This window comes from Acipenser ruthenus, chromosome 30 (genome assembly GCF_902713425.1).
Source record: "Acipenser ruthenus chromosome 30, fAciRut3.2 maternal haplotype, whole genome shotgun sequence".
NCBI classification, from domain to species: Eukaryota; Metazoa; Chordata; class Actinopteri; order Acipenseriformes; family Acipenseridae; genus Acipenser; species Acipenser ruthenus.
In genome coordinates, this window is record NC_081218.1 from 2,005,092 (window position 1) to 2,032,476 (window position 27,385).

Sequence of the window (27,385 nt, forward strand, 5' to 3'; positions counted from 1 at the left end):
GGAAGCCACTGAACACTTAGAAGCATGCATTCAAAACGACATAAACCCGAAACAGAAGGCATGCAGAAAGCATCATTTTCTAGGAGCAACACTTTTACTAAAAGTGTAGTTTGTATACCCCAGCTTTAAGAGTCGTGCTCTGATTGTTTTAATCTTTCATTTCCAGTGCAAGAACGATCATTGCCAGTAGTTTCAGGTGCTAACAGAATAATGAACTCAGCCAGCCAGGGCCTCCCTCGTATATATCAAGTGCATTCTGCAGTAAGGTCAGCCAGTCTGGGGAATGACAGAAAGCAGCAGTAGAGGTGTCTGGCAGCTAGTCCTAACACTTAACTGTCCCTGGGTTTTGTCTGCCAAGCATTGAGCCTTTTAAAGCTGGCTGATGCTTTATAAGAGGCTCAAGCTTAAGATACAATTAAGACTCATAACTCAGTCAAGGAAAAAAGTTACAAAAAGGTATGGCTTTGTGCTGTTTTTGTGAAATTAAAAAATATATATCGAGGCACTGGGAGTGTAAATATGCATGCAAAAAAAATATATTAAAAGAGATTAGTGTATTGTTAAGCTGAGGGAACACAAAGCCACTTTTTCAGGAATAGTGGTTTGAAACCTGGTTCCAGGAGACTGGATGACCTTGGTTTGAGGAAACTTTGCTGTATCAAACCCCAAGTCTCCCCTGGTGTGCCATGCAGTGGCCTAAGAAATAAATAATAATAATAATAATGATTATGTAATAAAGTACCTGAACGGTTTCCAATATAAATACACAGATTCTAATACCGCTCCATGGGTAATATATTAGTTCCATTTTGCTGGATTCCCAAATTCTCCGTTCCAATAAAAATATATTAGTCTAATAAAGGATAAGCTGTCGGCATTCAGAGCAACTTTCTTTAGCAATCAGCTGTCTCTCAGCTTTTTTATAAGACACAACAACAGCTCACAATCAGAGTAATGGGTGAAATGGACAACAGTGTATTAGATCAATGTCCTATAGTAAATATTTCATTTTTGGCCATCACTTGTTGGCAAGATTCCCATCTTCTAGATCAGGAGTGGCCAACCCTGGACCTGGAGAGCTGCAGGGTCTTCTGGTTTTCATTCCACCAGAGTTCTCAATTACTTAATTGATCCAAGTATTTTCTTAACTGGTCAACACGAACATGTCTCCTAGACAAAGAAAACCTGCAGGATTGTGGCTCTCCGAGACCAGGGTTGGCCACCTCTGTCATCCACCCCTGTCCTTTGGAACACCTGCCACAACACTTTAAATAAGGTGTAGGTTCTTCACGGACAGTCACTCGAGGAGCCTGTTTGGTATTTAAAGGGTGCAGAGATTACCAGCCTCTGATTAATTCAAGGAGCTTGTATCAGGGGTGGGAATCTACAGAAATGAACAAAGTGAACTCACCCACACACTGGGTCCCATTGATCCTCTCGAAACCCTTGGGACAGCCTCCATCCACACTGGCACCGCTCCCTGAGGGCAAAAACTCCAGTCACTTCACTGGGTCACTTTCCAAACAAGAGCAACAAAGCACTGTGACAGTCCATTGCAGAAACATGACCTTGATGAATAGGATACAAAACTACAAATCTTACCAAGGCGTACAGTAGTGATCTTAAGCCATCCGGGTCCCTATCGTCAGAGATATTCTTTATAACGCATGAGTTTGATTCTGTATTCATGAAACTGTTCAAGGTCATTGCTGACTCATTCTACTTTACTCAAAGAAAAAGTGTTAAAGATAAATTGTACGTTTTCTATATTCAAAGAAAGACAATATTTCTAAACTTACTATTTCCAGACACAATACTTTTTGTATTTTTTGTTGTCTCTTCTGTATAACATTAAATAATAATAATAATAATAATAATAATAATAATAATAATAATAATAATAATAATAATAATAATAATAATAATAATAATAATATAAATTAAGCAGTAATGTTAAATTAACAACTGTTTAATTTAATATAAATTAAACAGTTGTTATTACATCCAAGATAATGAATCTTCAATTATCTACAAGTAATGCCTGCTGCAGAGTATACTAATGCTAATATAAAACTTCATGTGTTTGTGCATAAATGTGTTTTCAAATGGGGGGATAATGACCACTGCATTCCATTAATATCTATTAATTCACTGATATTGCAAAGTATCACCAATGTTATAAAGTTGCGGCAGGTTTGAAATCTCAAAGCCCCACGGTTGTCTGCCAACTGGTGCAAAATTAAAAGTGTCATTTATTACTCAGCGATTAAAAATGCCAAACTGTTCAGAAAACAGCCAGGCATGCAGTATAAGCTTGTAGGTTAACCATTTCACGGCTGGGGGTCATAGGTCACCTGCCGATTTTCGTTTTAGGGGTTATTATTTTATTATTATTATTTATTTCTTAGCAGACGCCCTTATCCAGGGCGACTTACAATTGTTACAAGATATCACATTATACATAATTTCACATTATACAGATATCACATTATTTTTACATACAATTACCCATTTAAACAGTTGGATTTTTACTGGAGCAATCTACGTAAAGTACCTTGCTCAAAGGTACAACAGTAGTGTCCCTCACTGGGGATTGAACCCACGACCCTCTGGTTAGGAGTCCAGAGCTCTAACCACTACTCCACACTGCTGCCCCAAAGCGCATGAACATTTTGAGCGAAGTAACAGATGGGGCTAAAGAAAAATAAACACCTGCCAATTAAAGCAGGCGAAAGGTGTCTGTTGTCATAGAAACGAGGCCCGCTTTCAGAAAAGACAAAAAGGGCTTATTCTGTTAATTGGACAAAACATGCAGCCATTCAAACCTATTGGTCTGTAAAACAAGTTATATAAAGAAGTATTCATAACCTGCAATAAATTGATTATTACTAATATCAAGATTACTATTGTTGCTAAGAATTTTAGTAGGTTGAACACATTTTTATCAAACTGTCTGATTTTTTAAAAAAAACAAACCCTGATTTGATCTATATTTTGACTTATATAATACAACAACCCCAGGCATTACACATTAAATCACACAGTCCTTTGACTGGTAGCTCATTGCATTATAACTTACGCTGTATTCCAAAATCTGTCTATGTTTAAACAGTACAGCTTAGTTTAATACAGTCAGCGTTCATGTAATGGGCAGTGTTGTGTGATACACTGCCTAACACTTGCTGATAATTATCAGGTACCATTCTTGGCAGATGAGAGAGAACATCAGAAAGCGTTATTAACTATATCCCACCCCTTGCTGTGGTACATCCTTTCCAATTCAAAATGCCTTTCTTTCTTTTTGTCAGTGTCAGAGACAATGAAAGAAAGCAGGCGTGTTGAATCGTGTTAACACTACAAAGTGGTAAGGTCTGCAAAATCTGGTAGACAGACCCTCTAGTTTAAAATTTGTTGGCCATCCCCTAATGGAAAAAAAGAAAAAAAAAATACTCTTGGTAATTCTCTCACAGACACACAGACAGCTGGCATTTCAGGATTAACGTGTGCCTGTTTTCTTGCCTGGTTAAATATTTGCAGGTGAGTAATAGCGCAAGGTGTACTCCACATGTGAAAACCATTATCTAACCTACTTATTTACTTATGTAGTTTCTTGCTGTCTTACTTATTTTCTTTTACTTTCTTTTTTCTAAATTTCTTATTTACATTATTTCTTACTTTTTTATGTATACTTTCGTACATAAATATCTTTCTTTCTTTCTTTCTTTCTTGACTCTGTCTCCTAAAAGGTGCAGCAAATATAAACACCTTCTCTGGGGGAAATTTCCGTAACATGATTTTGTAATGATCAGTGTTTTTGAACTAGTCCATCTCTTGTCAATCTAAAATGTTCATCTCTATCAACTAGTATCTTTAATTAATTAATATATATAATAATATTGTTTATTTAGCAGACGCCTTTGTCCAAGGCGACTTACAGAGACTAGGGTGTGTGAACTATCCATCAGCTGCAGAGTCACTTACAACTACGTCTCACCCGAAAGATGGAGCACAAGGAGGTTAAGTGACTTGCTCAGGGTCACACAATGAGTCAGTGGCTGAGGTGGGATTTGAACCGAGTATTCCCTGATTACAAGCCCCTAGCTTTAACCACTGGACCACACAGCCCCATATATAATATATATTGTGAAGGGTTTTTGTCCTTCGGGTTCTTTTTCAGCACCTTAAATGACCCAGCCACACACAAAACTTGATTTTTAAAAGCGCTGTTGCGCTATTTTTTTAATAGTCACAAAAACCAAAAATAAACAAAACACTTAGCTCTTTTACGAGCACTAACTAACACACAGGTACACCCTGACTACCACGGGACAGCTAAGCTGTTTCCCTGTACTTACACAACACACAAGTTTAACACCGCACTTACTTTTTAACTCTGGCTACGCGGAGACAGAGCACCTCTTCTGCCTCCTTCTACTCAGCAGCCTAGAGCAGCCTAGAGCAGACTGACTGCTCTCCTTTTAAACCCCGCACCTGGCTCTAATTTACAATCAAAGCCAGGTGCAGGTGATAATTAACAATAAAACAATTAACAGAATAACAATTAAACAATAAGCAAATTAACCAAAATGTGCATACGCACATGTTTTCTCCCTGCTGTGTTACAATATATATATATATATATATATATATATATATATATATATATATATATATCTTACTGCAGTTTTCCCATGGTTATACTATGCATTTACAATAAAAACTGGTTTGCCATTTTTTTTTATAATATTCTTTACCACTATGCTTTACACTTTGTTATGCTTTTTCTACAGGGTGTCATATGATCTACCAGCAGAAAAGTTTCCAAACCGGGGCAGCGCTCTACACAAAACACTAAACAAATCTGCTGTTTATCTCAACAATTCCAGCTAGCCCAGCTGTGCGGTTGCTTTTCTTATAAGTTCCACATTGTGTGCTAATGCGGCCCCAGCATCGCACAGCCCGTCTCAGGCCTGAGAAAGCTGTGGAGAGCCTTGACTCTGACTGCAAACCCTCAACGGTGTCAACCCAGAGGGATCTTTAAATGACTAAAGAGCTATAAACCCAAGACCCTGCTGGGTAAGGCTCTTAAACCACCACCAGACACCATTTGCAAGGGTCTGTTTAGCTTAACAGACCGCTGCTGGTTCACTGTTAGAACGCATTACCCCAGGTTATGGTATCAGCAAAAAAATGAAAAATTCCTTTGGGAATAAACAGCAACCGCGGCTAAGAAATAATGGTCTGTTTTGCAGTTTATTGACCGTAATATGCTGATTATGGTGCTTTAGGCTTTAAAACATTTTGATCTGTCTTGTATGTGGTCTTTTGGGGGTTAAACTACAGTCAAACTGCTTAATATCACACCTGTCTATGTCATCCTCTGCTTTATATAACTGCACTGTAATGCACATGCACAGTATATCAGACTGACTGCAAGTATAGTGTAAAGAAACAGTATTAGTGATCACTATTCTAATCAATATAATACCTAATATTATGGATCTTGTTTCAAAGAAAAAAAAAAAGCTTATTTGTAATATCATCACGTCAGTGTTTTAATGCATCTTTTATTCTAATGCTTATTTCCAGGTTATTAGTGAACTAATCAAGTCAGCTCCCTTTATTGACACCATTTTTGCGCTGTCACTTTGAAGTAATATTTAAAGGCTTTGCCTTTTCAATCCCACAAGTGCATACTAAAGCAAGTCCATCTTCATTATAGCAAGTCCATCTTCAGGTAAACGTTTTTCAGAAAACACTGTTGTTACACCATTTTGCATTTTATTTTACAAACTACTAGCCCAAAAAGACTAGCCTTCCAACATTGTATAGGGAGCCGTGTGGAGTAGTGGTTAGGGCTCTGGACTCTTGACCGGAGGGTCGTGGGGTCAATCCCAGGTGGGGGACACTGCTGCTGTACTCTTGAGCAAGGTACTTTACCTAGATTGCTCCAGTAAAACCCAACTGTATAAATGGGTAATTGTATATAAAAATAATGTGATATCTTGTAACAATTGTAAGTCGCCCTGGATAAGGGTGTCTGCTAAGAAATAAATAATAATAATTGTAGTGTGATGGGATACAGCCAACAAAAATATTGGACAAATATGGAAAACTAAGTTACGTCTGCCAAAATCAGGTTTTATGTGCCCAGGTGAGGAAACGTTTTCAAAATGTGTGTGTGTATATATATATATATATATATATATATATATATATATATATATATATATATATATATATATATATATATATATACTGTATATATCAACTGCTGATATGATTTTAGGTATTTGAAGAGCAATTAAGAATTTTGAGCGAGGTCCTCTGGTATTAATAGTGTGACCAAGCCAGCCATTGACTGCTCAGGAACTACAAAGGAAAAACTGTTAAACAGACTAAAATGCAGGACCACGACACTGTCTGCTCCCTGGTTCCCACAGGTCTACTAATCTTCACCATCAAAGGTTCGCTTAGGACTCTGGTGTTGCTATCAGTGAGTTAGAATCAGTGGTCTGATCACCCCTATAAAGCCCTGGGTTACATAACTGTGGATTGTGAGGGGTGTTTATTTTTGTGGTTACATTAATTACTTTGTAAATGTTCCCAGGAAAGAGGCAATTTGGATTCTTACTGTAATGATCTGTCAGTTGTCATGTGAACGCAGCTGGTCAGGCTGAATTGTTTAATTGATTGGTAGTTCAGCCTGTCTGTCCTGTATTTAAGCTTGGCCATCTGTGCTGTGGTTAGTTCTGTAAGATGGCTACCTGTGTGCTCTCCTGCTCTGCTACAGAGAGCTGTTTTGTTAGAAGCCTGTTAGTTTTTGTTTTTGCAGGGTTAAAAGTATTTTGTTTTTTATTTAATTTAAGAAAGTGCGCTTGAACCACAACCTCTGACTCCTGCTCTAGTGTTTCAGCACTGTCTACTGTTCTTCCTTCATCCAGCGCAGTCAAACCTTTACACAGATGTTTTTTTTTTTTTTAAATGTATCATTTATGTTCTTACCGATTCATCATGGAGAAAACAGGTGAATTTGGCACTGCATACAGTACATCAGTTCTTATCTAGGGGTTTGAAAGAAGCTACAGATATAGCACACTGACTAACTGCACAAGTACTTTGTCCAGCATTGAGTATACACTGGAGAGTGCAGCTGGACAGAGTTTAATAGCTTGATTCCTTTTTCTAAACGGACTGCCGCTTTCCAAGTCTAGTTGTTGTCCAACGAAAGTTACGTTGACAGATTGGAATGCAGCAAACCTCATTCTTTTAGTGCAAATGTTTAAAACTTTTTTTTGGAGGGGTTTAGTACAATTTTGTCTTGCCTGATTTTTAAGCAAGCCCCCCTAAGCCTAATCTGAATTCTGATCTGTATTTAAACTGCTCAGTTCCTTTGAGACTTGTGAGTAATGCTTAGAGGGCCTAAATCCTCGATTTAAAAGCTTTAACCTCAAGGATTAAAGGACTGAGGAGTAAAACTAAATTTGAGTGTAACAGTGAGAGCCGGGGCTGCAAAATGTGATTCTACTACACCAGTGTAAAAAAGAGAATTTTACCTTGTGGACAAATGCTAAATAAAGTAAAAAAAAAAAAATTAAAAAAGCCCTTTGTACGCTTTTTTGTTCAGGTTTATCTTTTAGTGCTGTTTGTCCTTTTGTAATCTGTTCACGAAGAGTGACGTCGCAGTGCCATTATTGCTTGACAACGGGATGGTAACTGGGGTTATGCTTGGGTAGCATAATTACTGTCCACATTTTACTTGGTACAGTTATATAACGGCCTTCACAGAACTATTTATCAACTATAAAATACTATATATTATATGTGGTAGAATTTAAGTACTTAAAAAATTACGATGATCACTAGACAAAAGATATGACTTTCAGCCCAATAATATCCACTGGAAAATAGAGCTGTGAAAGCAGAACAGTTCATTTCTCAGCAGGTATACCTGCTGAGCATTTCAACAAAACCTCAATTATCTTTCTAAGGTTCTTGTGCTGCCATTGCTCCTTAGTACAGAATTGGTTCAATGTAAGTTGCCTTCAACTTGGAAGTACCCCCTATTTGCTGCAGTGAAGTGGAGACCTACCCTGGTTGGATGGGCACAGGGCACACTCGCTGATCCCCCAGGCCTTCCCTTGACCTCGACAGCAGATCTCCTGGGTCCTCAGTCCAGGCAGAGGAGAGCTACACTGCAGGGTGACAAGGAGGGGAGGGGAGAGAGTTAATATACTGAATGCAGTAGCGCAGGGGTGTCCAATCCCAGTCCTGGAGGGTCATTCCACTCCAGGTTTTACAGGTAAAATGAAACCTACTTCAAGGTCTGGGTGGAGGTTTAATTGGTTAAATGATTTAGAATACGGTTGGAACAAAGAGCAGGAGTGGAAATGCCAGCTTGGGCCACCCCTGTAGTAGTGCTAAAAAGAAACTCTATTATAGCAAGGAAAGACAATGTGGGTTGGATCCTCAAAGCTATTTACTCCAAATGTAGCTCTTTATTTCAAAAGGAAAAACACTTTTCGAACCAGTAATTAATAACACCCACGTTTAATGTAGGGACTTAATTTCTTGTGATTTCCTTAATTACTACCAGAACTGTATATGAAACCCCCTCACCCTAACTAATCACAGCTTGTAGAGTTGACAATTTTATGTGGGGGTCTAACTCTATTCAAAACACGACTTTTGACATGATTTAAAATCAATAATTGCATGACTGAGGAAGATAGTTCAAATGTCTCATTTTGTTTTTTTCAAGGCTTGGTTTCATGCTGGTGTCTTACCTGGCCGTTCCGGACTTCTTGGAAGCAGTATCCAAATCCGGATGACTCAGAGTAGCTGGAGTCTCCTCGGATGGTCTGAGCTTGGATCCTGGGCACCGGTGCCCTCCTGTCCGCGATGACATCACCCTGCCCCTGCCTCTGCCCCTGTGCTGGCCCCTCTCTCACACGCTGCACCTGGTGTATATTCACGCTGGCCTCTAGGGGGTGCTGCACATGCACCTTCACCACCTCCGAGCCTCCTGTTGGGAAGAAAGGCATTTTACAACATGAGATAAATGAAGATTAAACTGATGCTTTATATCAGGGGTCCAGATTCCAAATGTAAGTTTAAACACACTTTATTTTGCTATATAAAGAGAATGGTCTGTGGATGTTCATTAGGGTGATTGCAAACAACCAACTAGCCCACTTTTCGACTGGTTATGGCTGCATAACAATTTTGTAATCCGGGTCTCTATTGCAAAACTCGGTCCAAAAACTGATAGCTTATTATCTGACTTATTAGCTACTGGAATTGACCCTAAAAGAAGTTGCAATAACACTTTTAATGCAGTATAGCGTTTGGCTTTGGTTGCTCTTTAAAAGTGCCTCCTATTTAAAAAAAAAAACAACCTCAACGCATATATTCTGTCTGAGTTCAACCTTGTAATTAATATTTTACAGGTTGTTTTTGTTTCCAGGTTGTATGGTAAAATTGACGTCCATCTGTTAATTGCCTCCTAAGTATTTCGCGCTGTCTGGTCGCGCCAGTGCGACAAAATAACCGCTCCCCTGTGTGAACAGCTGCGGCCCGGGACAGAGGTTCCCTTTGTGTGCGCTTTAGGAAGCGACATTTCTAAATAACCGACAGACTGTTTGGAATGAAAGAAAACACCTGTTTCCGAAAAAACATATAAAAAAAAAGGAAAGGAAAAACTTCTTAGACAAATTAATCTTGCTGTTGTCCCAAGATACTTTTGGGACCGGAAAACAGGCATAACGAAACCGAAAACTGCTGATCAGAATATTACAAGTGCAGTCCTGGTGCATAACAGGGGAAGATGATGGTTGCAGAGGTATTGGAACATCTGAAAAGAGTCCATCAAGATGCACAAAAACCCAAACACTTTGACATTCAAATAGTAAAAAGTTTGTATTGTCTCTGTTCGGATGTATGAGAAATAGGATCGTCCTTGACACTTGATCTGTGATTGACGATTCAGCATTCTGTTAGCAGTGTTTCTGGCAAGAGGAGTTGGCTGTGGGTTCACATTACCAGTTGAGAGCATTGGCACGCGACAGTGCTCAGATTGACTAAGGAGGCACAGATTTCTAACCTGTGCTGGTGAGAGGATCACTTGTAGCTACAGCTATGGCCAAAAGATTGCATCACCCTTTAAAGTCAAATGAAACTCGCTGAATAATGTTACGTTAACATTGCATGCCGCTTTGTAGTTTTTCCGTATACTTCGAAATTGAAAAAAGTGCCATTTCAAAATCTAACATCAAATACTGTACGTCTGTTATGGCTTTCGGTAGACTTTAGTGATGTCATTTTATATTTCTGTGATGTTAAATAAAAGATCTATATCTATATATATATATTATGTCTCAATCCTAAAATGCTAGGTGATGCAAAACTTTTGGTCAGAGCTGTACAGTACAGCAGATCCCTTACAGAAAAGTTTAAAAAAATAACCATTATAATAGTGTGTACGGGCTTAAGTATCAATTAGAAATCAATGGCTTTCTTTTTAATTATAAAAGTATTGTAGTTAAAACAGAAATCAATGCCATTGCAGTGCCAATTGCTAATGAACTAGTTCATTTCAAATACCTAAACGTTGAGGGAACACAGAGCCACATTTTCAGGAACAGTGGCTTGAAACCTGCTTCCAGGAGACCTAGTTTGAGGTTGCTGTATCAAACCCCAAGTCTCCCCTGGTGTGCCGTGCAGTGGCCTGAAACCTAGTCTCCTGAAACCAAGTTCCAAGCCACAGAGTGGCTTCGTGTTCCCTCAGCTTTAGTGACACCACAATACCAAGACTGTGTCTCTTACCGCTTTGCTGTGATTGGTGGTTGTGCAGTGGGAGGGTGTACACAGACTGGGTTAGCCCCTGCTGATTGGATGATGCTGCTCTGTTCTGGACCGCCCCCTCTATCTCATTGGTTGAGGAGGAGACCGGGACGTGGCAGAATTTCCCGGTAAAGTTCGGTGGGCAGAGACAATGGTCCTTCTGCATACAAATTCCGCCGTTCTGACACAGCAGCGGGCATAAGACTGGAAAAAAACAAAATACACTCACTGGGGCCTGGTTAACAGCTGGGGTGAAGGTTTTTGTGGTTTTCTGTACATATTTTTAAAACATAAAGTGTGTCTCTAATTACTGTGTATTTACACAGTACTTAGTAAATACATGTGTACTTAACACATAATTACAATGTTATTATGCATAGTTATTATGCATAGTTGTTTTTGCACAGTATAGCCCTAACACATCGTAAGCAAATGTATTTGCTTACGATTGTAAGTCGCCCTGGATAAGGGCGTCTGCTAAGAAATAAATAATAATAATAATAATAATAACCCTAACCCTAACCCTTAACCCTAACCTTAATCCTTAACCCTAACCTTAACCCTTTTCTGATACAATTGTGTACTTACATATACGGTGCAAAAAGATTTACACATTAAGTACATTGTAACTGCATAATAAAACTGTAATGATGTGTAAGTACTTTACTTAGTAACTAAGTAATTAGAGTAATTCATTAGTGTAATTATTTTTTATCTTTACAATCTCTTGTAAAATGGAGTTTCAGCAAACCAAAATACAATACAAGGATTGATCTTTCAGAAGCGAAACCATTATTCACATTCAGTCACGCCTCTGTCTAGAAGGATATTTAAAAGGGAGTTTTAAAATACAGCTGATATTTGGTTCAAAGCCCTTTTCGAAAAAAAAAAATGGTTCATGTAACGCTTCGCTGCGTCTAACCCCTGATAAACAGACAGAAATTGCTAGAATTTATCTGGTAAGTGGTTTCCAAACTTATCTCCACTCAGAAGCGACGGCAGGGTTTCTATGAATCATTGCACTTTGTCTTGTAATCAGGGTGTTTAGCGACCTTTAAGGTGTGCAAGAAAATGAATTGCGATCTCGAGGAGTAAATTAATAGCTAAAAACCATCTTGGCGATAGTCAGAAAATGGCTTGTGCAATTCCCAAATCCGTGCAGAGTTCCAGATCATCCAATTGTATCAATGTACCAACCTCAGGATGTCGATTCCATTATCTTTTTAATTTCCGTGTTCTCGGCAGAAACTGCCCACTGAGAGCTCTAATGAAAGGGGTTTTGATAAAAGATTGGAAAAGCTGAGTTAGTTACCAAAGGCTGAGGTATGATGAACAGCTCCACAGCAGGGGCGGTGCAATATATCCTCTGTTCTCTCGCAACTGGGGGTCAGATTTATGCCAGAACGCCTTTATTCTCACTTCTCTTCCATGATTTTGTCTTTCCCACAAAAGCTGAGATAATGCCCCCTTTGTGCTCTGCAATCCAAGCTGTGTACGCTTCTTAACATAACTAGGAGATTAATGATGGGATTTTTTTTATATTGCCTCTCTGGTACCTTGTAGATCTTATGAGTACATTATAGGCAACTCTAAAGGAGCCCTGACAACGTGGGTAGATTTCTGGGGTGGCCTTTATTTTAAGGATCCAGTAAAACATGCTGAGGTTAAATTGATCTGATGAAATCGGTATCTGAAGGTTCTGTGTACAGTGCGGAAATTTTACTATAAAGTGATAAAAAAAAGGGAAAACATCAGGTACAGTGTAAAGCAATAGAAATTATCAAGGAGGGAGGGCTGTGGGATCTTTATCTCTAAATCACCCCCCCCCCCCCGGTACCAGCAATGAGAGGGGCTTTTACACGACCGCGGAGGATGAAATATGACTCCGGTCTTCTCACAATTACACTCATTAAACATTTTAACCTGTTGGTGCCCCTTTTTTTATCTTCCTGGGCTGGAGTTGAAACTCATCCAAAATCCACATGGATCAGTCATTTTCAGTGCTCTGCCCTTCCTCTGAGGTTTTTCCTGCTCCAGAGCTCAGCAGAAAGCATGTTTCAGCACCCAGCCCCTTCAAACTGCCAACTCAGCTTCTATCTCTACCTGTGATAATATAGGAGGCCCTGTATAGGAATGGCACTTTCTCATTAGTGGAGGTTGCAAGTGTGCCCAGTGTAGTTCTAAAGCCATTACTTTGATTTATTTTGGAGAGGCATGGGGCAGTTATTGCCTCTTTTAAACTGTTTGTTTTCAACACAAGTTGAAGGATCAGAGCAAGAGGACGTTTTGGTTCAATTGCTGAAAAAAAGGGGGAAAGTCTATTGTGCAATGAGATTCAATGCAAAGATTTTTACAGTACAGTTATCTGCAAAAACATAAATAAATTACATATATAAAGATATTGGGACTACAGCTTGGGCATGTGTTGCTCATTAGACCCCATTCCAGGCTCCTGAATTAGATATTTGCCCCATCTTCTAATATTGAAACCTGCTTAATATAACTCTTCTTAATGTTACAATGCCCTTTTTACAATGTGTCTCGTGTTTATTGCATTGCACATGTACAGCGTAATAGACTGTATCAAGCCGACAGTAATTAATATCACATATCTATTTCTGTAATTAGTTTATAAATGGGCCCCACATTTTAACAAAGTCGTTAAATTTTCCTTTATTCGTCTGGTAGAATAAATACAGCATTAGATGCTTCCATTTTGCGAAAGCTGGATATTTCTCTCATTTCCACTATTTAAGGATTCATTATTTTAGTATCAGAAGAACAATCGCTTAAGACAATATTAACAATTTTATTTATTTCTTAGCAGACACCCTTATCCAGGGCGACTTACAATTGTTACAAGATATCACATTATTTTTCCATACAATTACCCATTTATACAGTTGGGTTTTTACTGGAGCAATCTAGGTAAAGTACCTTGCTCAAGGGTACAGCAGCAATGTCCCCCACCTGGGATTGAACCCACGACCCTCCGGTCAAGAGTCCAGAGCCCTAACCACTACTCCACACTGCTGTCCTTTAACATAATTTCTGTTTTGAGGAAGGTGTCCCAGGACACTAAATGCCAGGACCATAAATTGAGTTTATAAATCAGGTTACAATATTACTGCAGTAGATGCACAATATGAATTGGTTGTCAATACTACAGCTGTACTATTATAAGTGTTTCCTATTACATGCATATGGATTTCGAAAACACTTTGGTTTACTTAAATTAAGAAAAATATCCATCACAGAAAAAAAAAAAAAGACGAGATGTTTTTTGTTATTAAAACAATGACATCAGCCTCTGGGAGTCTGAGAGAGCCGCAGTCGTTCTTTTCAGCGTGTATTTTAATTCCAAGTGCCTGTGCATTAATCCACTACAATACGTTCAGCTGCGGGGATAAGGAACTGCCAAAGAGTTTTACACATTTTACACGCTGTACTGTCTGTGTGTGTTCATTACTGACAGGAAACAAGGGAGAAATTTACGACACTGTAAATTTCACACAAGCGGACTTTTATGGAGTGGATCACGTTCAGTTTAGGGTAAACCTTTTATATTTTTGGATGGAATCAAACACTTTCAGAGTAAAAGGAGCTGTTTCTTCAAGTTTGAAGACATTGACACATCTGATGTACACTGGCCATCTTTCATAACAGATGGCCACGGCGTTTGGCCTGATCACAGCCTTGACACAATGTGGCATAGACTCCACAAGGTGCTGGAAGGTGCCTCAAGGGATCCATTCAGTCATTGATATTTTACGCTGTTGGTCGAGAGAGGTGGGTAGATGATCGTGATGACTAAACAAGCCCAATTGGATTGAGATCCGTGGATTGTGTGGTAGCCGTGGAAAATGACCAAAGTCTCTGCAATTCTGGAATGGTTATTAGGTGAATTTTTGTCTTGAAAGTAGCCATCACTTACATTACTAGGTGGCTCAATCTGCATCTATGCTTAACTAAATCAAGTAAATTCGAAGCTGAGTAAAAGTTTCAGCTTTTATTAGAATCTGGTTTCCCCGCTTGCAGTAGTAGTCTGGGATAGGGGTGCACCAACAAGTTCAGAACCCACTATCATGCACCTTGATAGATCTTTTAAGAACACGTTTAAGCTAACAGCTAAGTGCTCTCAGCCTTGCAGACTGCAACAAGTGAGTCTGGCTTTTTTCCAATAGGTCCCTAACAAAAGCGGTGTCGCAAAAAATCTATGGGGTTTAATTAAGAAATCAAAACCGTGAAGGATCTTTATACAGACGTAACGAATCACTCCTGGGTGGGAAACACATGGGATTAAAGGAAGGTTGTATTTAGTTCCGCCACTGTTTGGATCATTACACCTCTGCAGCAAATCACTCAATTTGTTCTGAAGGGGTTGAGGGAAAGCATCACGTCATTCCTGGCAAACTAAACGCCAAGAGGAAAGACTTCTCTGCCCTGGGAAGCTCCGAAACGCTGGAGCCGAAGCATTAGCACTCTCTGCATTTCATCGCAAATCGAAGACACATGCCCCTCAGCTCTGGAAACACGCCCGCAGGGCATGTGTCGATGGCCTAGAGCAGTGGTTTTCAACCCCTGTCCTGAGGACCCCCTGTGTCTGCTGGTTTTCATTCCAACTTAGCTCTCAATGACTTAACTAGACCCTTAATGCAAATGATAATTTGCTTAATTAGACCTTTTTTTATTTTTGTTTCCTGCTCTTAAACAGTTGCAGAGTTCAAGTTACTTATAAAATGTTATAGCTGACTTGAAATCTGCAATTAAGAGCTAAAAGCTCTTAAACAATAAACAATTGTTTAAAAGCTGTTTAAGGGCAGCAGTGTGGAGTAGTGGTTAGGGCTCTGGACTCTTGACCGGAGGGTCATGGGTTCAGTCCCCAGTGGGGGACACTGCTGCTGTACCCTTGAGCAAGGTACTTTACCTAGATTGCTCCAGTAAAAACCCACCTGTATAAATGGGTAATTGTATGTAAATATAATGTGATATCTTGTAACAATTGTAAGTCGCCTTGGATAAGGGCGTCTGCTAAGAAATAAATAATAATAATTACAAAGGTCTAATTAAGCAAATGATCAGTTCAATGAAGGGTAAAACTTCAAAGGTAAAACTTTATCAAACTAAGTGAACTTAACAAATGTTTCAGCTTGTGTACCGTCTCTTATAAAAGTGGACCACAGTATTTTTGCTCTGTAATTTTCAGTTTTACCAGGCTTTTCCCAGTATGAACTAGTAAATCACGCAGACCCTTCCTCACAAGACCTGCAACAGTATCAGTGCTTTTTAATATTTTTTCTTTTCTATTTTTTTTTTTTTTTAAATAGTCCTTTGTTACCCGGGGTAATAACCGGAGGTATCCATACCAGATCTGTGTTACCGCTTCGCAGTGACGAGAAAGATTTGGAATACCTGGTGACTTATCAAACTGACTTTGCAGTTCACGGTTGGACAACGTGGAGAATTACTACTGGGCCTGTGTTAAGAAACAATTTAAAACAATGCAGGGCACAGCAGAAGAGATGATACCATCGAACCTGGATGAATTTATTGAGATGCATCACACACCCTGTTGTGCCTTATTGCTTACTTGCTGTGCTTTTACTACAGGGAAACTTTTATAAGGGTTACACTGAAGGAGGCATTCACCAAAACCATGGCTTTGTGTCTTATAATGTTACCTTTCAATACATTTTACCATAAATGCTATTCTTCTGTAAATTTACACACGATAAAATCTACATTCCATTAATCTACATTAACATTCCTTTTACTTACGCAATGCATTTGTTTGGCTTTACTGCGTTTTTTTATTATTATTTTTTTTTTTATCACAGTTTATCACGATGCGATATATCTGCTATATTTCCACTGTGGCGTAGCATGAAAAACAAATAAAAAAAAAGAATGCCCCGTACTGAATTTAATACTGACCTTGTGCCTCCGTTACAGTCAGTTCAGTTGACAGTATCTATCAATGCACAGTATACTTGCCTTGGCTCTCTCCCTGCTAAACCAAGCACTGGAAACACGTGGCCTAAAGAACACTCTTTGGTTTAACAAGTGTGCTTTGCGGACCGGGGAGACTTTGACCTTCAAGTTCAAGGAATTTCTCAGCCATACACGGTATGTGAAGAAGAACGGGGAATACCGTTAAAATTATTGTAAAGGGTCTTTCATGTATCCAGGGGTGTATAGATAGAGTGAAAGTCTTTTAAACTTGAATTACTGACTCATCATGAACTCTGTGTGAGCCAGATTGATGAAGCTTTGCTGTACAGTTTTAAACACTTTCCCTCCAACTAAATATAATACATCACGCTGGTAAACTAGACCATTTGAGATTATCATTAGCAATTTTGATATTCTGGGTAGTTCTCCAGTTAAGATTTTCAACATGAAAAGTGATTTTTATGAAATAAAAAATCCATGACAGGCAATAGAAATAAATCAGGAAAAAAGTTTGACCAAAAACTAAAAAAAAAACCTGTATTTTCGTATTAAAGTACTTTGCCAGACACACTAAAACAAATAAGAAAATGTCCAGTAATTTGTCAGACAAATCAGTTTAAAGATAATGGAGATAATTAAAGCGCATTTATCCCTACACATTCCATTTATTTGTTTTTGTTCTTTAAAATATACACCCCCTAACAATATACACAGAAAGAAGGAAGTCTACTCACAGACTCTGAAGCCAGCCCCAGGTGGTGAATACCCCCTCTCAGAGCTGTAGACAGTGGTGACATTGCCTCTCTCGCAGTGGTTGGTACAGCGACCCCCAGCACAACGCACCTTGCAGATGGTTGGAGTGAACAGCACCTTAATGCGTTCGCCCGCAGTGTTTTGATTCCTAGCTGGGGAGGGGAGCAAAACAAAGATGTAAAACAGCAGGGCAGATCGAAGCAGGTCCATGTCTCTGTTCATTCTAGAAGAAACGTCGTAGATGAACTCTCTCTTTCACTGTTCACCCGCTGTGACTTAGCTGTGAGTCGCTCCCCTTTTCCCAAAATACATGACGACCAAACAGAAACACACACACACACACACACACACACGCACGAAAAAAAAAGAAAGAAAGCAAGATTTTAAGCTTGCTTGGAAACAAATGCCTCTCCACTTAATTGGAAGCAGTATACGAAGCATGCACTGGGCTGGGATCCAAACACAATGTTTGTAAGGGTTCCCATCTATCACGCCACACTCTTAACCCTTCACTGTGCTGGACTGCTGCAGAATGTTTTTTTTTTTTTTTTTTTTGTTCTGGGATCTCATTTTGTTTTCTGCTAACCCGTGCTGAAAAGATTTTAACCTTTTCGCTGCCAGGCAAAAAATAGCATGATGCCACTTTGCATGGTTAGACATTATTATTATTATTATTATTATTATTATTATTATTATTATTATTATTATTTATTTCTTAGCAGATGCCCTTATCCAGGGCGACTTACAATTGTTACAAGATATCACATTATTTTTACATACAATTACATTATTTTTTACACATTATTTTTACATACAATTACCCATTTATACAGTTGGGTTTTTACTGGAGCAATCTAGGTAAAGTACCTTGCTCAAGGGTACAGCAGCAGTGTCCCCTACCAGGGATTGAACCCATGGCCCTCCGGTCAAGAGTCCTAACCACTACTCCACACTGCTGCCCCATAATAAGTTATAGTCATTCAGAAACAGGGATGGAAATACAATTCCCATTGCATAGCGTTTGATCCATTCCTGATTTCACTATTAACAAGTTCATTTCTACAAATATACTACATGGTAGTTCTAGTAAAGGTGAAACAGTTTCAGTAGTACATGTATATATTTCTGGCTGTCACTTCAGGGATGGAAATAAGACTCCCATTGCTTAGCAGTTTGATCCGTTCCTGGTTTCACTATGAGTTTAATAAGACACACCTGAGCTTGTTACCAATGCACTGTAGCTAATCAAACTCGTAATAAAACCTGGAATGGGTGAAAAGGCTATGCAATAGGAGTCTTATTTCCATCCCTGGGATATAATTATGTACAAACTAAAATATATCTTATTAAAGAGCAACCTCATATCTAATTAGATTCAATTATTTTCCTGTTTCAGCCATCACATCCAAGGGATTTTATAAAACAGAAAGTTTAAAGTCTAAATATTCTACATTATACTGGAACCATTAACCCTGCCCCTAGTGGCTGTAAGGAATACTACATTTGTTCTAAGTTGAATTTCTCACGAGTGGCTTAGTCTTGCAAGGGTACAGGCTAAGGTTTGCATGTGGACTTAGAAATTAGACATGTTTCTGAGAGATATATTACTAAGGGTTATAATTACCATCATCACTAAGAAAACCCCTGAAAAAACAACCTAGGCAAAAAAAAAACATCTAATTTAACATATGGTGTTCTCCTTTTGCTCTTGGGTCCAGCAGATGCTTGGCTGGGGAAGGAACCGGAGGTCCGAGGATGTAAATAGTGTTTGAAACTGGGCACAGACCTAAAGACGCAAGCCCTCGCCAGATGAGGCTTTCGTGTTTGAAAGCAACTCTAAATAACTAATTTACAGCCTCGCTGCTGACATGATGGGCCATTTGTCACTTCCTCCAGGTAACACCTTTCAGTGTTTTAACAAATCCCACTACAGCCATGGCCAAAACTTTTGCAAATTCCCTAGAATTTTATGATCAAGAATAAAAAATAAAAAATAAACTGTTTGAACATAATTTAGATATTTTATTTAACATCATGACATGTTATCAAAGAAACTATCAAATGATATCACAAAAAAGGTTTACCCGAAGCCATAACAGTAGTACAGTATTTCATGTTAGATTTCCAAATGTCACATGTTTCAATTTTTTTTCGTTAAGTATATGTTAAAACTGCAAAGCGCTGTGTAATTCAGTATGGTAACGTAACATTATTCAGCAGGTTTAATTCCACTTTATGAAGCAAAATTTGTTAGGGTGATGCAAGAACTTTGGCCAGAGCTGTACACTGTTGGCTGGTTCATATTCAAATCTGTCATCGTGTTTTTTCCCTGTCCAATTTATTACCTCTGGTAATATTCCTCTGTTTTTATGGTCTACTCAGTGGCACAACTACCCAGACACCGGCCTTAACATCAAATATATACCATCCAGGTAGTTGCTTGGGTTGCCTTGCCCCTACCACTGCTGCTAAGGAGGGGATGCAGAGTTTGTGTTTGAAAACCCTAACATCCCATTTCCCTAATTTTGTCGTTTTAATATCAACCCTAACTGATGTATTAACAAAGTTTTTTGCAAAGACATATACTGTAAAAAAAACCTTTGTATAAGTCTATTTTCTAGGTATTTTAGGGGGTCCTAAAAAGGGGGAAGCGACTTATACACCGGTGTGACCTATAGGCTTTTTCCTGAAATTGTCTCAAAAAGGGGGGGCGACTTATACGCCGGTGTGACTTATACACCAGGTTTTACAGTATATATATGTTACTGTAGTAATGTTTATCAGGTGTTATTTTACTGTTTTTTATATATGAACTAGAGAGAGAGAGAGAGAGAGAGAGAGAGAGAGAGAGAGAGAGAGCAGGTGATTGTGGAGATTGTGAGCACTGTACTGTCTGGATCTTTGAAACCTCTTGGTTTGGAGTAACAGGAGACTGAACATTGTCCTGCCCTGTACTGTAATTAGCAATGATGTCATGGAAATGTGTCAAATCCCATCTGAAACCAATCCCTTATCAAACAGCATGACCGGATATTACAAGGGTAGTATACAAACCAGTGTAATCCAGCACAGAGAAGCGTAAAACGTACCGCAGCTGTGCAGCACTGCTTTTGTGTGGATACAGATGAGCACGTCTACTACAAGCAGCACTAAATCTGAAACATACCACAGGATCCCATTTTATTTATAGTGCTGCTGTACTTGTGGCAGGCTTTAAAAAGTACCCAGTAACAGAAAATAAAAACAACTGTGATAAAAAAAAACAGCATATTTTTTCTGGCATTTTATGCACTTTTTTTGTATTTTATAATAAGAGTAAGCATGATTATGTGTGTAGTTAATGATGTTACTTTTTTGTGGGATCGTCATTACTGCAGCATAATTGTAACTGTAATTAAAAATATATATATATATTATTGTAACTGTACTTTCAGCAAACAATGCTGCTGTAATTGTAATTGTTGTTATAATTAGAAATGATCCCAGGTTTGATGACAGTGTTCTCACTGTGCTACAGTTCTGCTAATGGCAGCCTCATACCTTTGTCGCTGTATTGTATTATATGCTCTGTGCATTGCCGTTGTAGTGCCATTGCCTGCATCTGATTTTACTGTACCTTATCTGTAATGTGATATTTTATAATGTGATACTTTGTACTGTGATATTTTGTAACAATTGTAAGTCGTGCTGGATAAGGATTTGAAATAATAATAATAATAATAATAATAATAATAATAATAATAATAATAATAATAATAATAATAATAATTCTTTCTCACTCCCTCCTTCCCCTTTTTCCTTTCTCTCCCCTCTCACTCTCTCTTCCCTCTCCTCTCCCCTTCCTCCTCTCCCTTCTCCCCTCTCTCCTCTCTCCACTCTCACTCTCTCTTCCCTCTCCTCTCCCCTTCCTCCTCTCCCTTCTCCCCCCTCTCCTCTCCTCTCACTCTCTCTTCCCTCTCCTCTCCCCTTCCTCCTCCCCTTCTCTCCCTCCTCTCCCCTCTCTCTTCTCTCCTCTCTCGGAAAGCGTTTGACAGACCTGTCTAAAGGCTGACATCAGGCAGCCTTGCAGCTCTCACAGATGGCTGCCAGATATGCTTATTATTTTAATTACAAAAGGGGGGCTATGCTCCATGTAAAGCCAGACACCATTGCACTTGAGCATCAACACAGTAATATAACCCAAACTGAATAAATCACCTTGCTTTGAGAAACACAAAAAACATGCAGTTATGTGGGCTCGTTTGTTAAGGAAATCTCGGTAACACTTTCAAATAATGGCCGCAAATTCCTAATGAATTCCTGCTGAACCCCTCAGGAATACCACCTGAATATCTTCTGCACTTCCTCTGAGTTCTGAAGCAATTCATTTCAAATTCAGACCCTGTTAATTCACCTGGATTTAATTACCCGTATTCATTCCATGTTTCTTTGTAACACAGGATCATCTGTATAAGGCATAACACTTCTCGGTAACACTTTAAAATAAGTGTCTGCTCATGATTATTTCATGTGTATTAAAGGAAATGTTATGAAGTCATGAATAGTATGTCATGAACTCACGCTTGTGAAATTCAATAGGAATTTCATTTGAAATCAGTAGGAAATCATGTGTTAGTGACAATGGAATTACATACACTTATTTTAAAGTGTTACCCACTTCTCACAATCTCCTGCTGGGCGAGTAAGAGGGTATGAACTAGTGAAGAATAAAGAGTGAATTCAAATTTCCTTCGCTTTTCACTTGACTCCCAAAATGTAACTGTGTTTTTTTCGCAGCAAGCAGCTGCTAAATGAACGAGTAATCGCGACGGTGACGCTGACTTTCAGTTTTGCTCCGGTTAAGGACTACATTTTCTGTGCTGCCTCTTTCTAAAACAAAACGTGAAATAACTTTTCAACACACGCTGGTGAGATCATCTGGGAAAATGATTTTGTTTCTTATTAACAAAACACCATCCGTCAAGTATCTAATTATGAGTCGGGCATAGGCTGGCCAACTAAAACAACGACAGGACCTGGTTACATTGGCATATCAGAGCACTTGGACTGCAAACACACAGTTGAGGTGAGGCAGTAACCACAGGCTGGCTAATAACCTTATCAGTCTCCCCAGGTTACAAAAACCAGGAAAACGAGCCAAAATATTAAAACATGAGGATTTTTTTTTTTTTTTAAAGGGACAGGGTGGGGTTTTAAGGATGTTTATTAAACTGTGAGCTGCAGTGAATTTTGGTTAGATAATGGGTAAAAACAGGAGCCTTCACTGTCAGGTGATCTATTTTACTGAGGTGACCGTAAAGGTTTGTTTGCTTGTTTTCACCATAACCTACAGCTCTGGCCAAAAGTTTTGCATCACCCTACAGAATTAACTAGTTTTGTTTCATAAAGTTAAATGAAACCTGCTGAATAATATTATATATGCAACATATTTAATTGCACCACTTTGTAGTTTTCCCATATACTTAGTGGAAAATCTAACATGAAATACTGTAATACTATTATGGCTTCTCATAGGCTTTTGCAATATAATTCTGTAGCTTATCTGATTACATGAAGTTAATATATGTATTATTTATTTATTTATTTTTTAATTATGTCTTAATCCTAAAATTAGAGGTGATGCAAAAAAATGTTCTATAGCTGAAGAGCTAATGTCAATTGAACCCTGGTTCAGAGTGGCCAAGCACAGTGTGAGCTATGCCAGCAGAACTGGATCACATAGACAACTAATTACCCTAATACATATTTACCATGGTAAACGCATAGTGTAATAAAGCCCAGAAAAAAATAAGGGAAAGAGGGGACTAGATTGAAGTCTATAAAATCATAAATGGAATAGATCAAGTTAACCCAATGCCTGTGCTATGATTCCCATGGTAATCTTTTATAAGGAAAGGAGCTTGGGCAGTCTCATAACTAAATGTTAATCTATACGAGCAACGAGACAGAAACGTTTACTACTTTCTTATTTTGCTTGTTTAGAACAGGTCCCCCGGGGTGGGGGTCTGTCTCTCACCTGGTGCGGGGGTCCGGTAGACGGTGTACTCCCCCTGCGAAGTGCGGACGATCTTCACGCTTGACTCCTTGACCACCAGCAGCCCCGCGGACAGCAGCTTCCCACGCTGGGCCTCCACGTGTTTAGACAGCAGGGCGGTCATCTTCTCAGGCAGGCCGCCTGACCCCGACAACTTCTTCTGAAGCACAGACTGAGCCTCCTTCAGCCTGGGGACCAACACAGGACTTAGCACGGAGGAGCAAGGAGACAGGTTAGCAAACACTGGGCTATATTCAGAAGAGATTAATGCACTGGTGCAAATGGTGTGATTAAACAGTGGCTGGAATTAGACCTGCCAATATTTAGCAAAATACACATTTTGTAAAATATATATTCGGGGTACCAGTCTACTTGTGAGATGTCTTGCTCCTTAAAATATTTAGCTTTTTTTTAAAAAAAGAGGAGACTATTATCTGTTCAGTGATACCAAGATATTTAATAAGTAATGGGTCTGAGTGAGGAAAAATGGGCAATAGAATCCCCGCCCCTAGTCTAGCTGTAAATCATTATAGTGGAGCACTTCATGCAAAAGTAACCCTGTTCCATTGTGTGAAAGGTAAACTACAGTATAAAAACAAAACATAACAAACAAGCCCCTTGTACAGATTTACTATGACATCACCTTAGCTCTAAACAGGAAACCGAGATAAAAGTGGCACTAAGCGTGCACAGCCCCGCCTGGCTGGAATAACACACAAGCCTCTTGAGTCACGTCCTACCACCCACCCTCACGATGACAGAATGGGTCTGCACCATGCCAATAACAAGGTCAGAAGTTAGCAACTTTATTACCCTGCGCTTGCACGGTCTGGCTGTTTTAAAGGAGACACTTCGAAAAGTGCATGTAATTCAGCAAAGGCCGTGGTTCAGGCAGGGAACTCACTTTTAACCTCAAATCACGAAAACATATTTATGGCGCTTTCAATAGCGGTTCAAACCATCAATCGAATAGCTAGTTTCTTATTTATGTGGATTTATAGCTTGTCTCTATCCATCACGTCCGTGCTGTGCATCAGATTTCACCTCGTCCTTCCCCAGCATCCACCTGCTTTTGGGCTTCGTCTAACAGGGGAGGGCAGCTATCCTGCCCCCTTCCCATGGCTTCCCTATGGTCAGCCTCCCCACTTATCTGCAAGCTAATTTATGGGCAAGGCCAAAGGCCAAAGAATGTAGTGTAAAATATGAATAATGTAGTAGTGTTGCCTAATCTATGTTTCAATAAATAATCTATCGCATGAGTTTCCTAGCTGAGTTGAAGTGGTCCAGAATTATATTATACCGGTGGTCTTATGTTGCATAGCTGTGTTGTGAACCTGTAGGATATTCATGTGACTAAATTAACAGTGCTTTAGAGCTGACGAGAGCTTCTCTTTTACATTGTGGTCTATGAGAGTTGATGGTTCTGCTCCATTCACGTCATGTAGTGGAGCTGCTTCTGGTGATGGGATCATAAATCCATACAAGTTTGAAGATAACAAGGTTAGTTCAGAAAACAAAAGGTGTCTGTACTGTGTTCGTATTGGAACAGGCTTCCCCAGAGCGCCAACTGTAGTTTACAATCCCCTGATGCAAGGACTACCTAACCAGCCCTGTGCAATGTTAAGTTTTATTGCTCGTATGAGGTTGAAATGATGTAAATTGTCCCAAGAATCCAGCGCTGAGTAACCATTTGCAAACATAGAGGTCCCTGGGGGGGAAGGGCTGTGCTTCGTGGCTTGTTTTGTTTTGTCAGGTTTCCTTGGTAACCACGGGCCTACCCTCTAAACTAGGAAACTGAATCCAGTGTTCTCAGCACAGCTACAGATTTGCTTTGCATACATGCTAACAGTCCCTATATGGTCGGGACAGTCCCCGATTTTCGAGCAAATGTCCCGCGTCCCGATGCATAGGAAAAAAGTCCCGATATTTCTCCTTGGAAGTTCTTCACAGCTCCAGGACGTTAGCTCTGTCACTGGAAGTGCTTATTACATTTTTTTGGTTTTTTTATTTTTTTCTTCTCTTTGTCTTTAGCGGCTGGCGAGCCTCGTGCACTGCCTCGCATGGATTGTGTTCGCATGACCCGATCTCATATGTTTATTGTCATATGTCATATCCAGTCATATTGGAGAAGTGTACTGCTTCCTCCCTGCTGCTGCAATATGATTTGATGTGTATGATTTAAGAGTAAACAGTGGGAGCCAATGGAATGTGAGGAAATTCAGTTAGCTACACTTACCAGAATGCAATGGGGTGCGAGTTGAACAGTCCTGGTGTACATGGAGTTATATTATTATTATTATTATTTGTTTATTTAGCAGACGCCTTTATCCAAGGCGACTTACAGTTATATGGTATACGTGTGATATATTCTGGAATTTGTACATATCTGTGATATACAGTGGTGGCTGTTTGTTTTTAGAAATATTTATAAAATAAAAAAATGAGCTACCTGTGCATGACAGCTTGAAGATTTAATGTATAACCTCCTACTGTTGCAAGTTGTAACACATACTGTAAGAAGTAACGCAGTTTAAGCAATTTTCAAGGGAGGATAAAGTTTGTACACATTAATGGTCTGTATGCCTTAATACAAGATATTTCCGCATTGAAGATATTTTTAGCATAAATGTTTGTCATTGAATTGTCATTTAAGTGGAGCACCACGTGGGATAACATACTACTGAATATACCGATACTACAGCTGTAAGAAGTTCATCATAATAATGAAAAAATACAGTGCTTTTGAAAGAGAACAGGTAAAGACTGCCACCAACTGAACATTGGTTGCTATATATTTAAGTCACAAGCCCGATGCAGATATCAAATTACAAAACACAGCAGAGTGGATTTCCTCATCCCTTTCCAGCTTTTAATTTCTCCAGGGATTAAGCTGTGTCCAGAGGGCCTTACCAAAATACCAGGCTTGTTATTTCTTCTTTTTTGGACATTGCCCAATTACTCAGCGCAATTGTACATTATTATTATTATTATTCTTATTTCTATTACATTATCTTTCAGTCTAACCTTTTTAGTGGTTTTCATAAACACAAAATCCTTTATAAACTCGATCCAGTAAGTATTTACATTACGTTTGCTGTCTGATTTCTACTGCGACAGGATAAAAGTCTATGCGATAAGATTTTGAAAGAACAAAACAAAATTAGACAAGAAAAGTTCTGTGTAGATTCTGTGTTATATACAAATGATCTAATTTGATTTGTGTTTTCGAAATTAAAAGATGAATTAGTTTTTTGTAATTGTAACTCTGATTGCTCTGACTTGGACTTTCAGTAAATCCACATGTGGGAGGTTTTGCCCAAACAGCATGTTTAAAAATTATTGGCGGTCTGTTTTATTAGTATAAACAGCCACCATTAACCCACTCTTACCACAGTCTGTAAACAGAAGTGTTTTTCGAGTCCTAATTTGAAGCCAAAGAGGATGTTTGGACTTCATTAAGGTAATCTGTTTAACCTACATGCACGAATGAACATTTCTCACAATCCCCTGCTGGGCAAAAGATGCTATGAATGCTATGAATATAGGCGGCTGTGCGGTCCAGTGGTTAAAGAAAAGGGCTTGTAACTAGGAGATCCCCGGTTCAAATCCCACCTCAGCCACTGACTCATTGTGTGACCCTGAGCAAGTCACTTAACCTCCTTGTGCTCCGTCTTTCGGGTGAGACGTAATTGTAAGTGACTCTGCAGCTGATGCATAGTTCACACACCCTAGTCTCTGTAAGTCGCCTTGGATAAAGGCGTCTGCTAAATAAACAAATAATAATAATAAATGCCTTTTACATGT

General features: G+C 39.1%; 1 protein-coding gene across 1 annotated transcript in view; it reads right to left on the reverse strand.

Annotated features, from left to right (window-relative positions):
- The window catches only part of LOC117398090 (latent-transforming growth factor beta-binding protein 4), a 73,028-nt gene that overhangs the window by 24,993 nt on the left and 20,650 nt on the right, over positions 1 to 27,385 (reverse strand). The window contains exons 4-9 of the mRNA XM_034911407.2: positions 23,564 to 23,769; positions 17,529 to 17,699; positions 10,825 to 11,046; positions 8,787 to 9,025; positions 8,093 to 8,195; positions 1,412 to 1,480 (exon numbers count right to left, since the gene is read on the reverse strand). Of these exons, the coding sequence (XP_034767298.2) occupies positions 1,412 to 1,480; positions 8,093 to 8,195; positions 8,787 to 9,025; positions 10,825 to 11,046; positions 17,529 to 17,699; positions 23,564 to 23,769 (1,010 nt within the window). The remainder of the gene's footprint in view (positions 1 to 1,411; positions 1,481 to 8,092; positions 8,196 to 8,786; positions 9,026 to 10,824; positions 11,047 to 17,528; positions 17,700 to 23,563; positions 23,770 to 27,385) is intronic.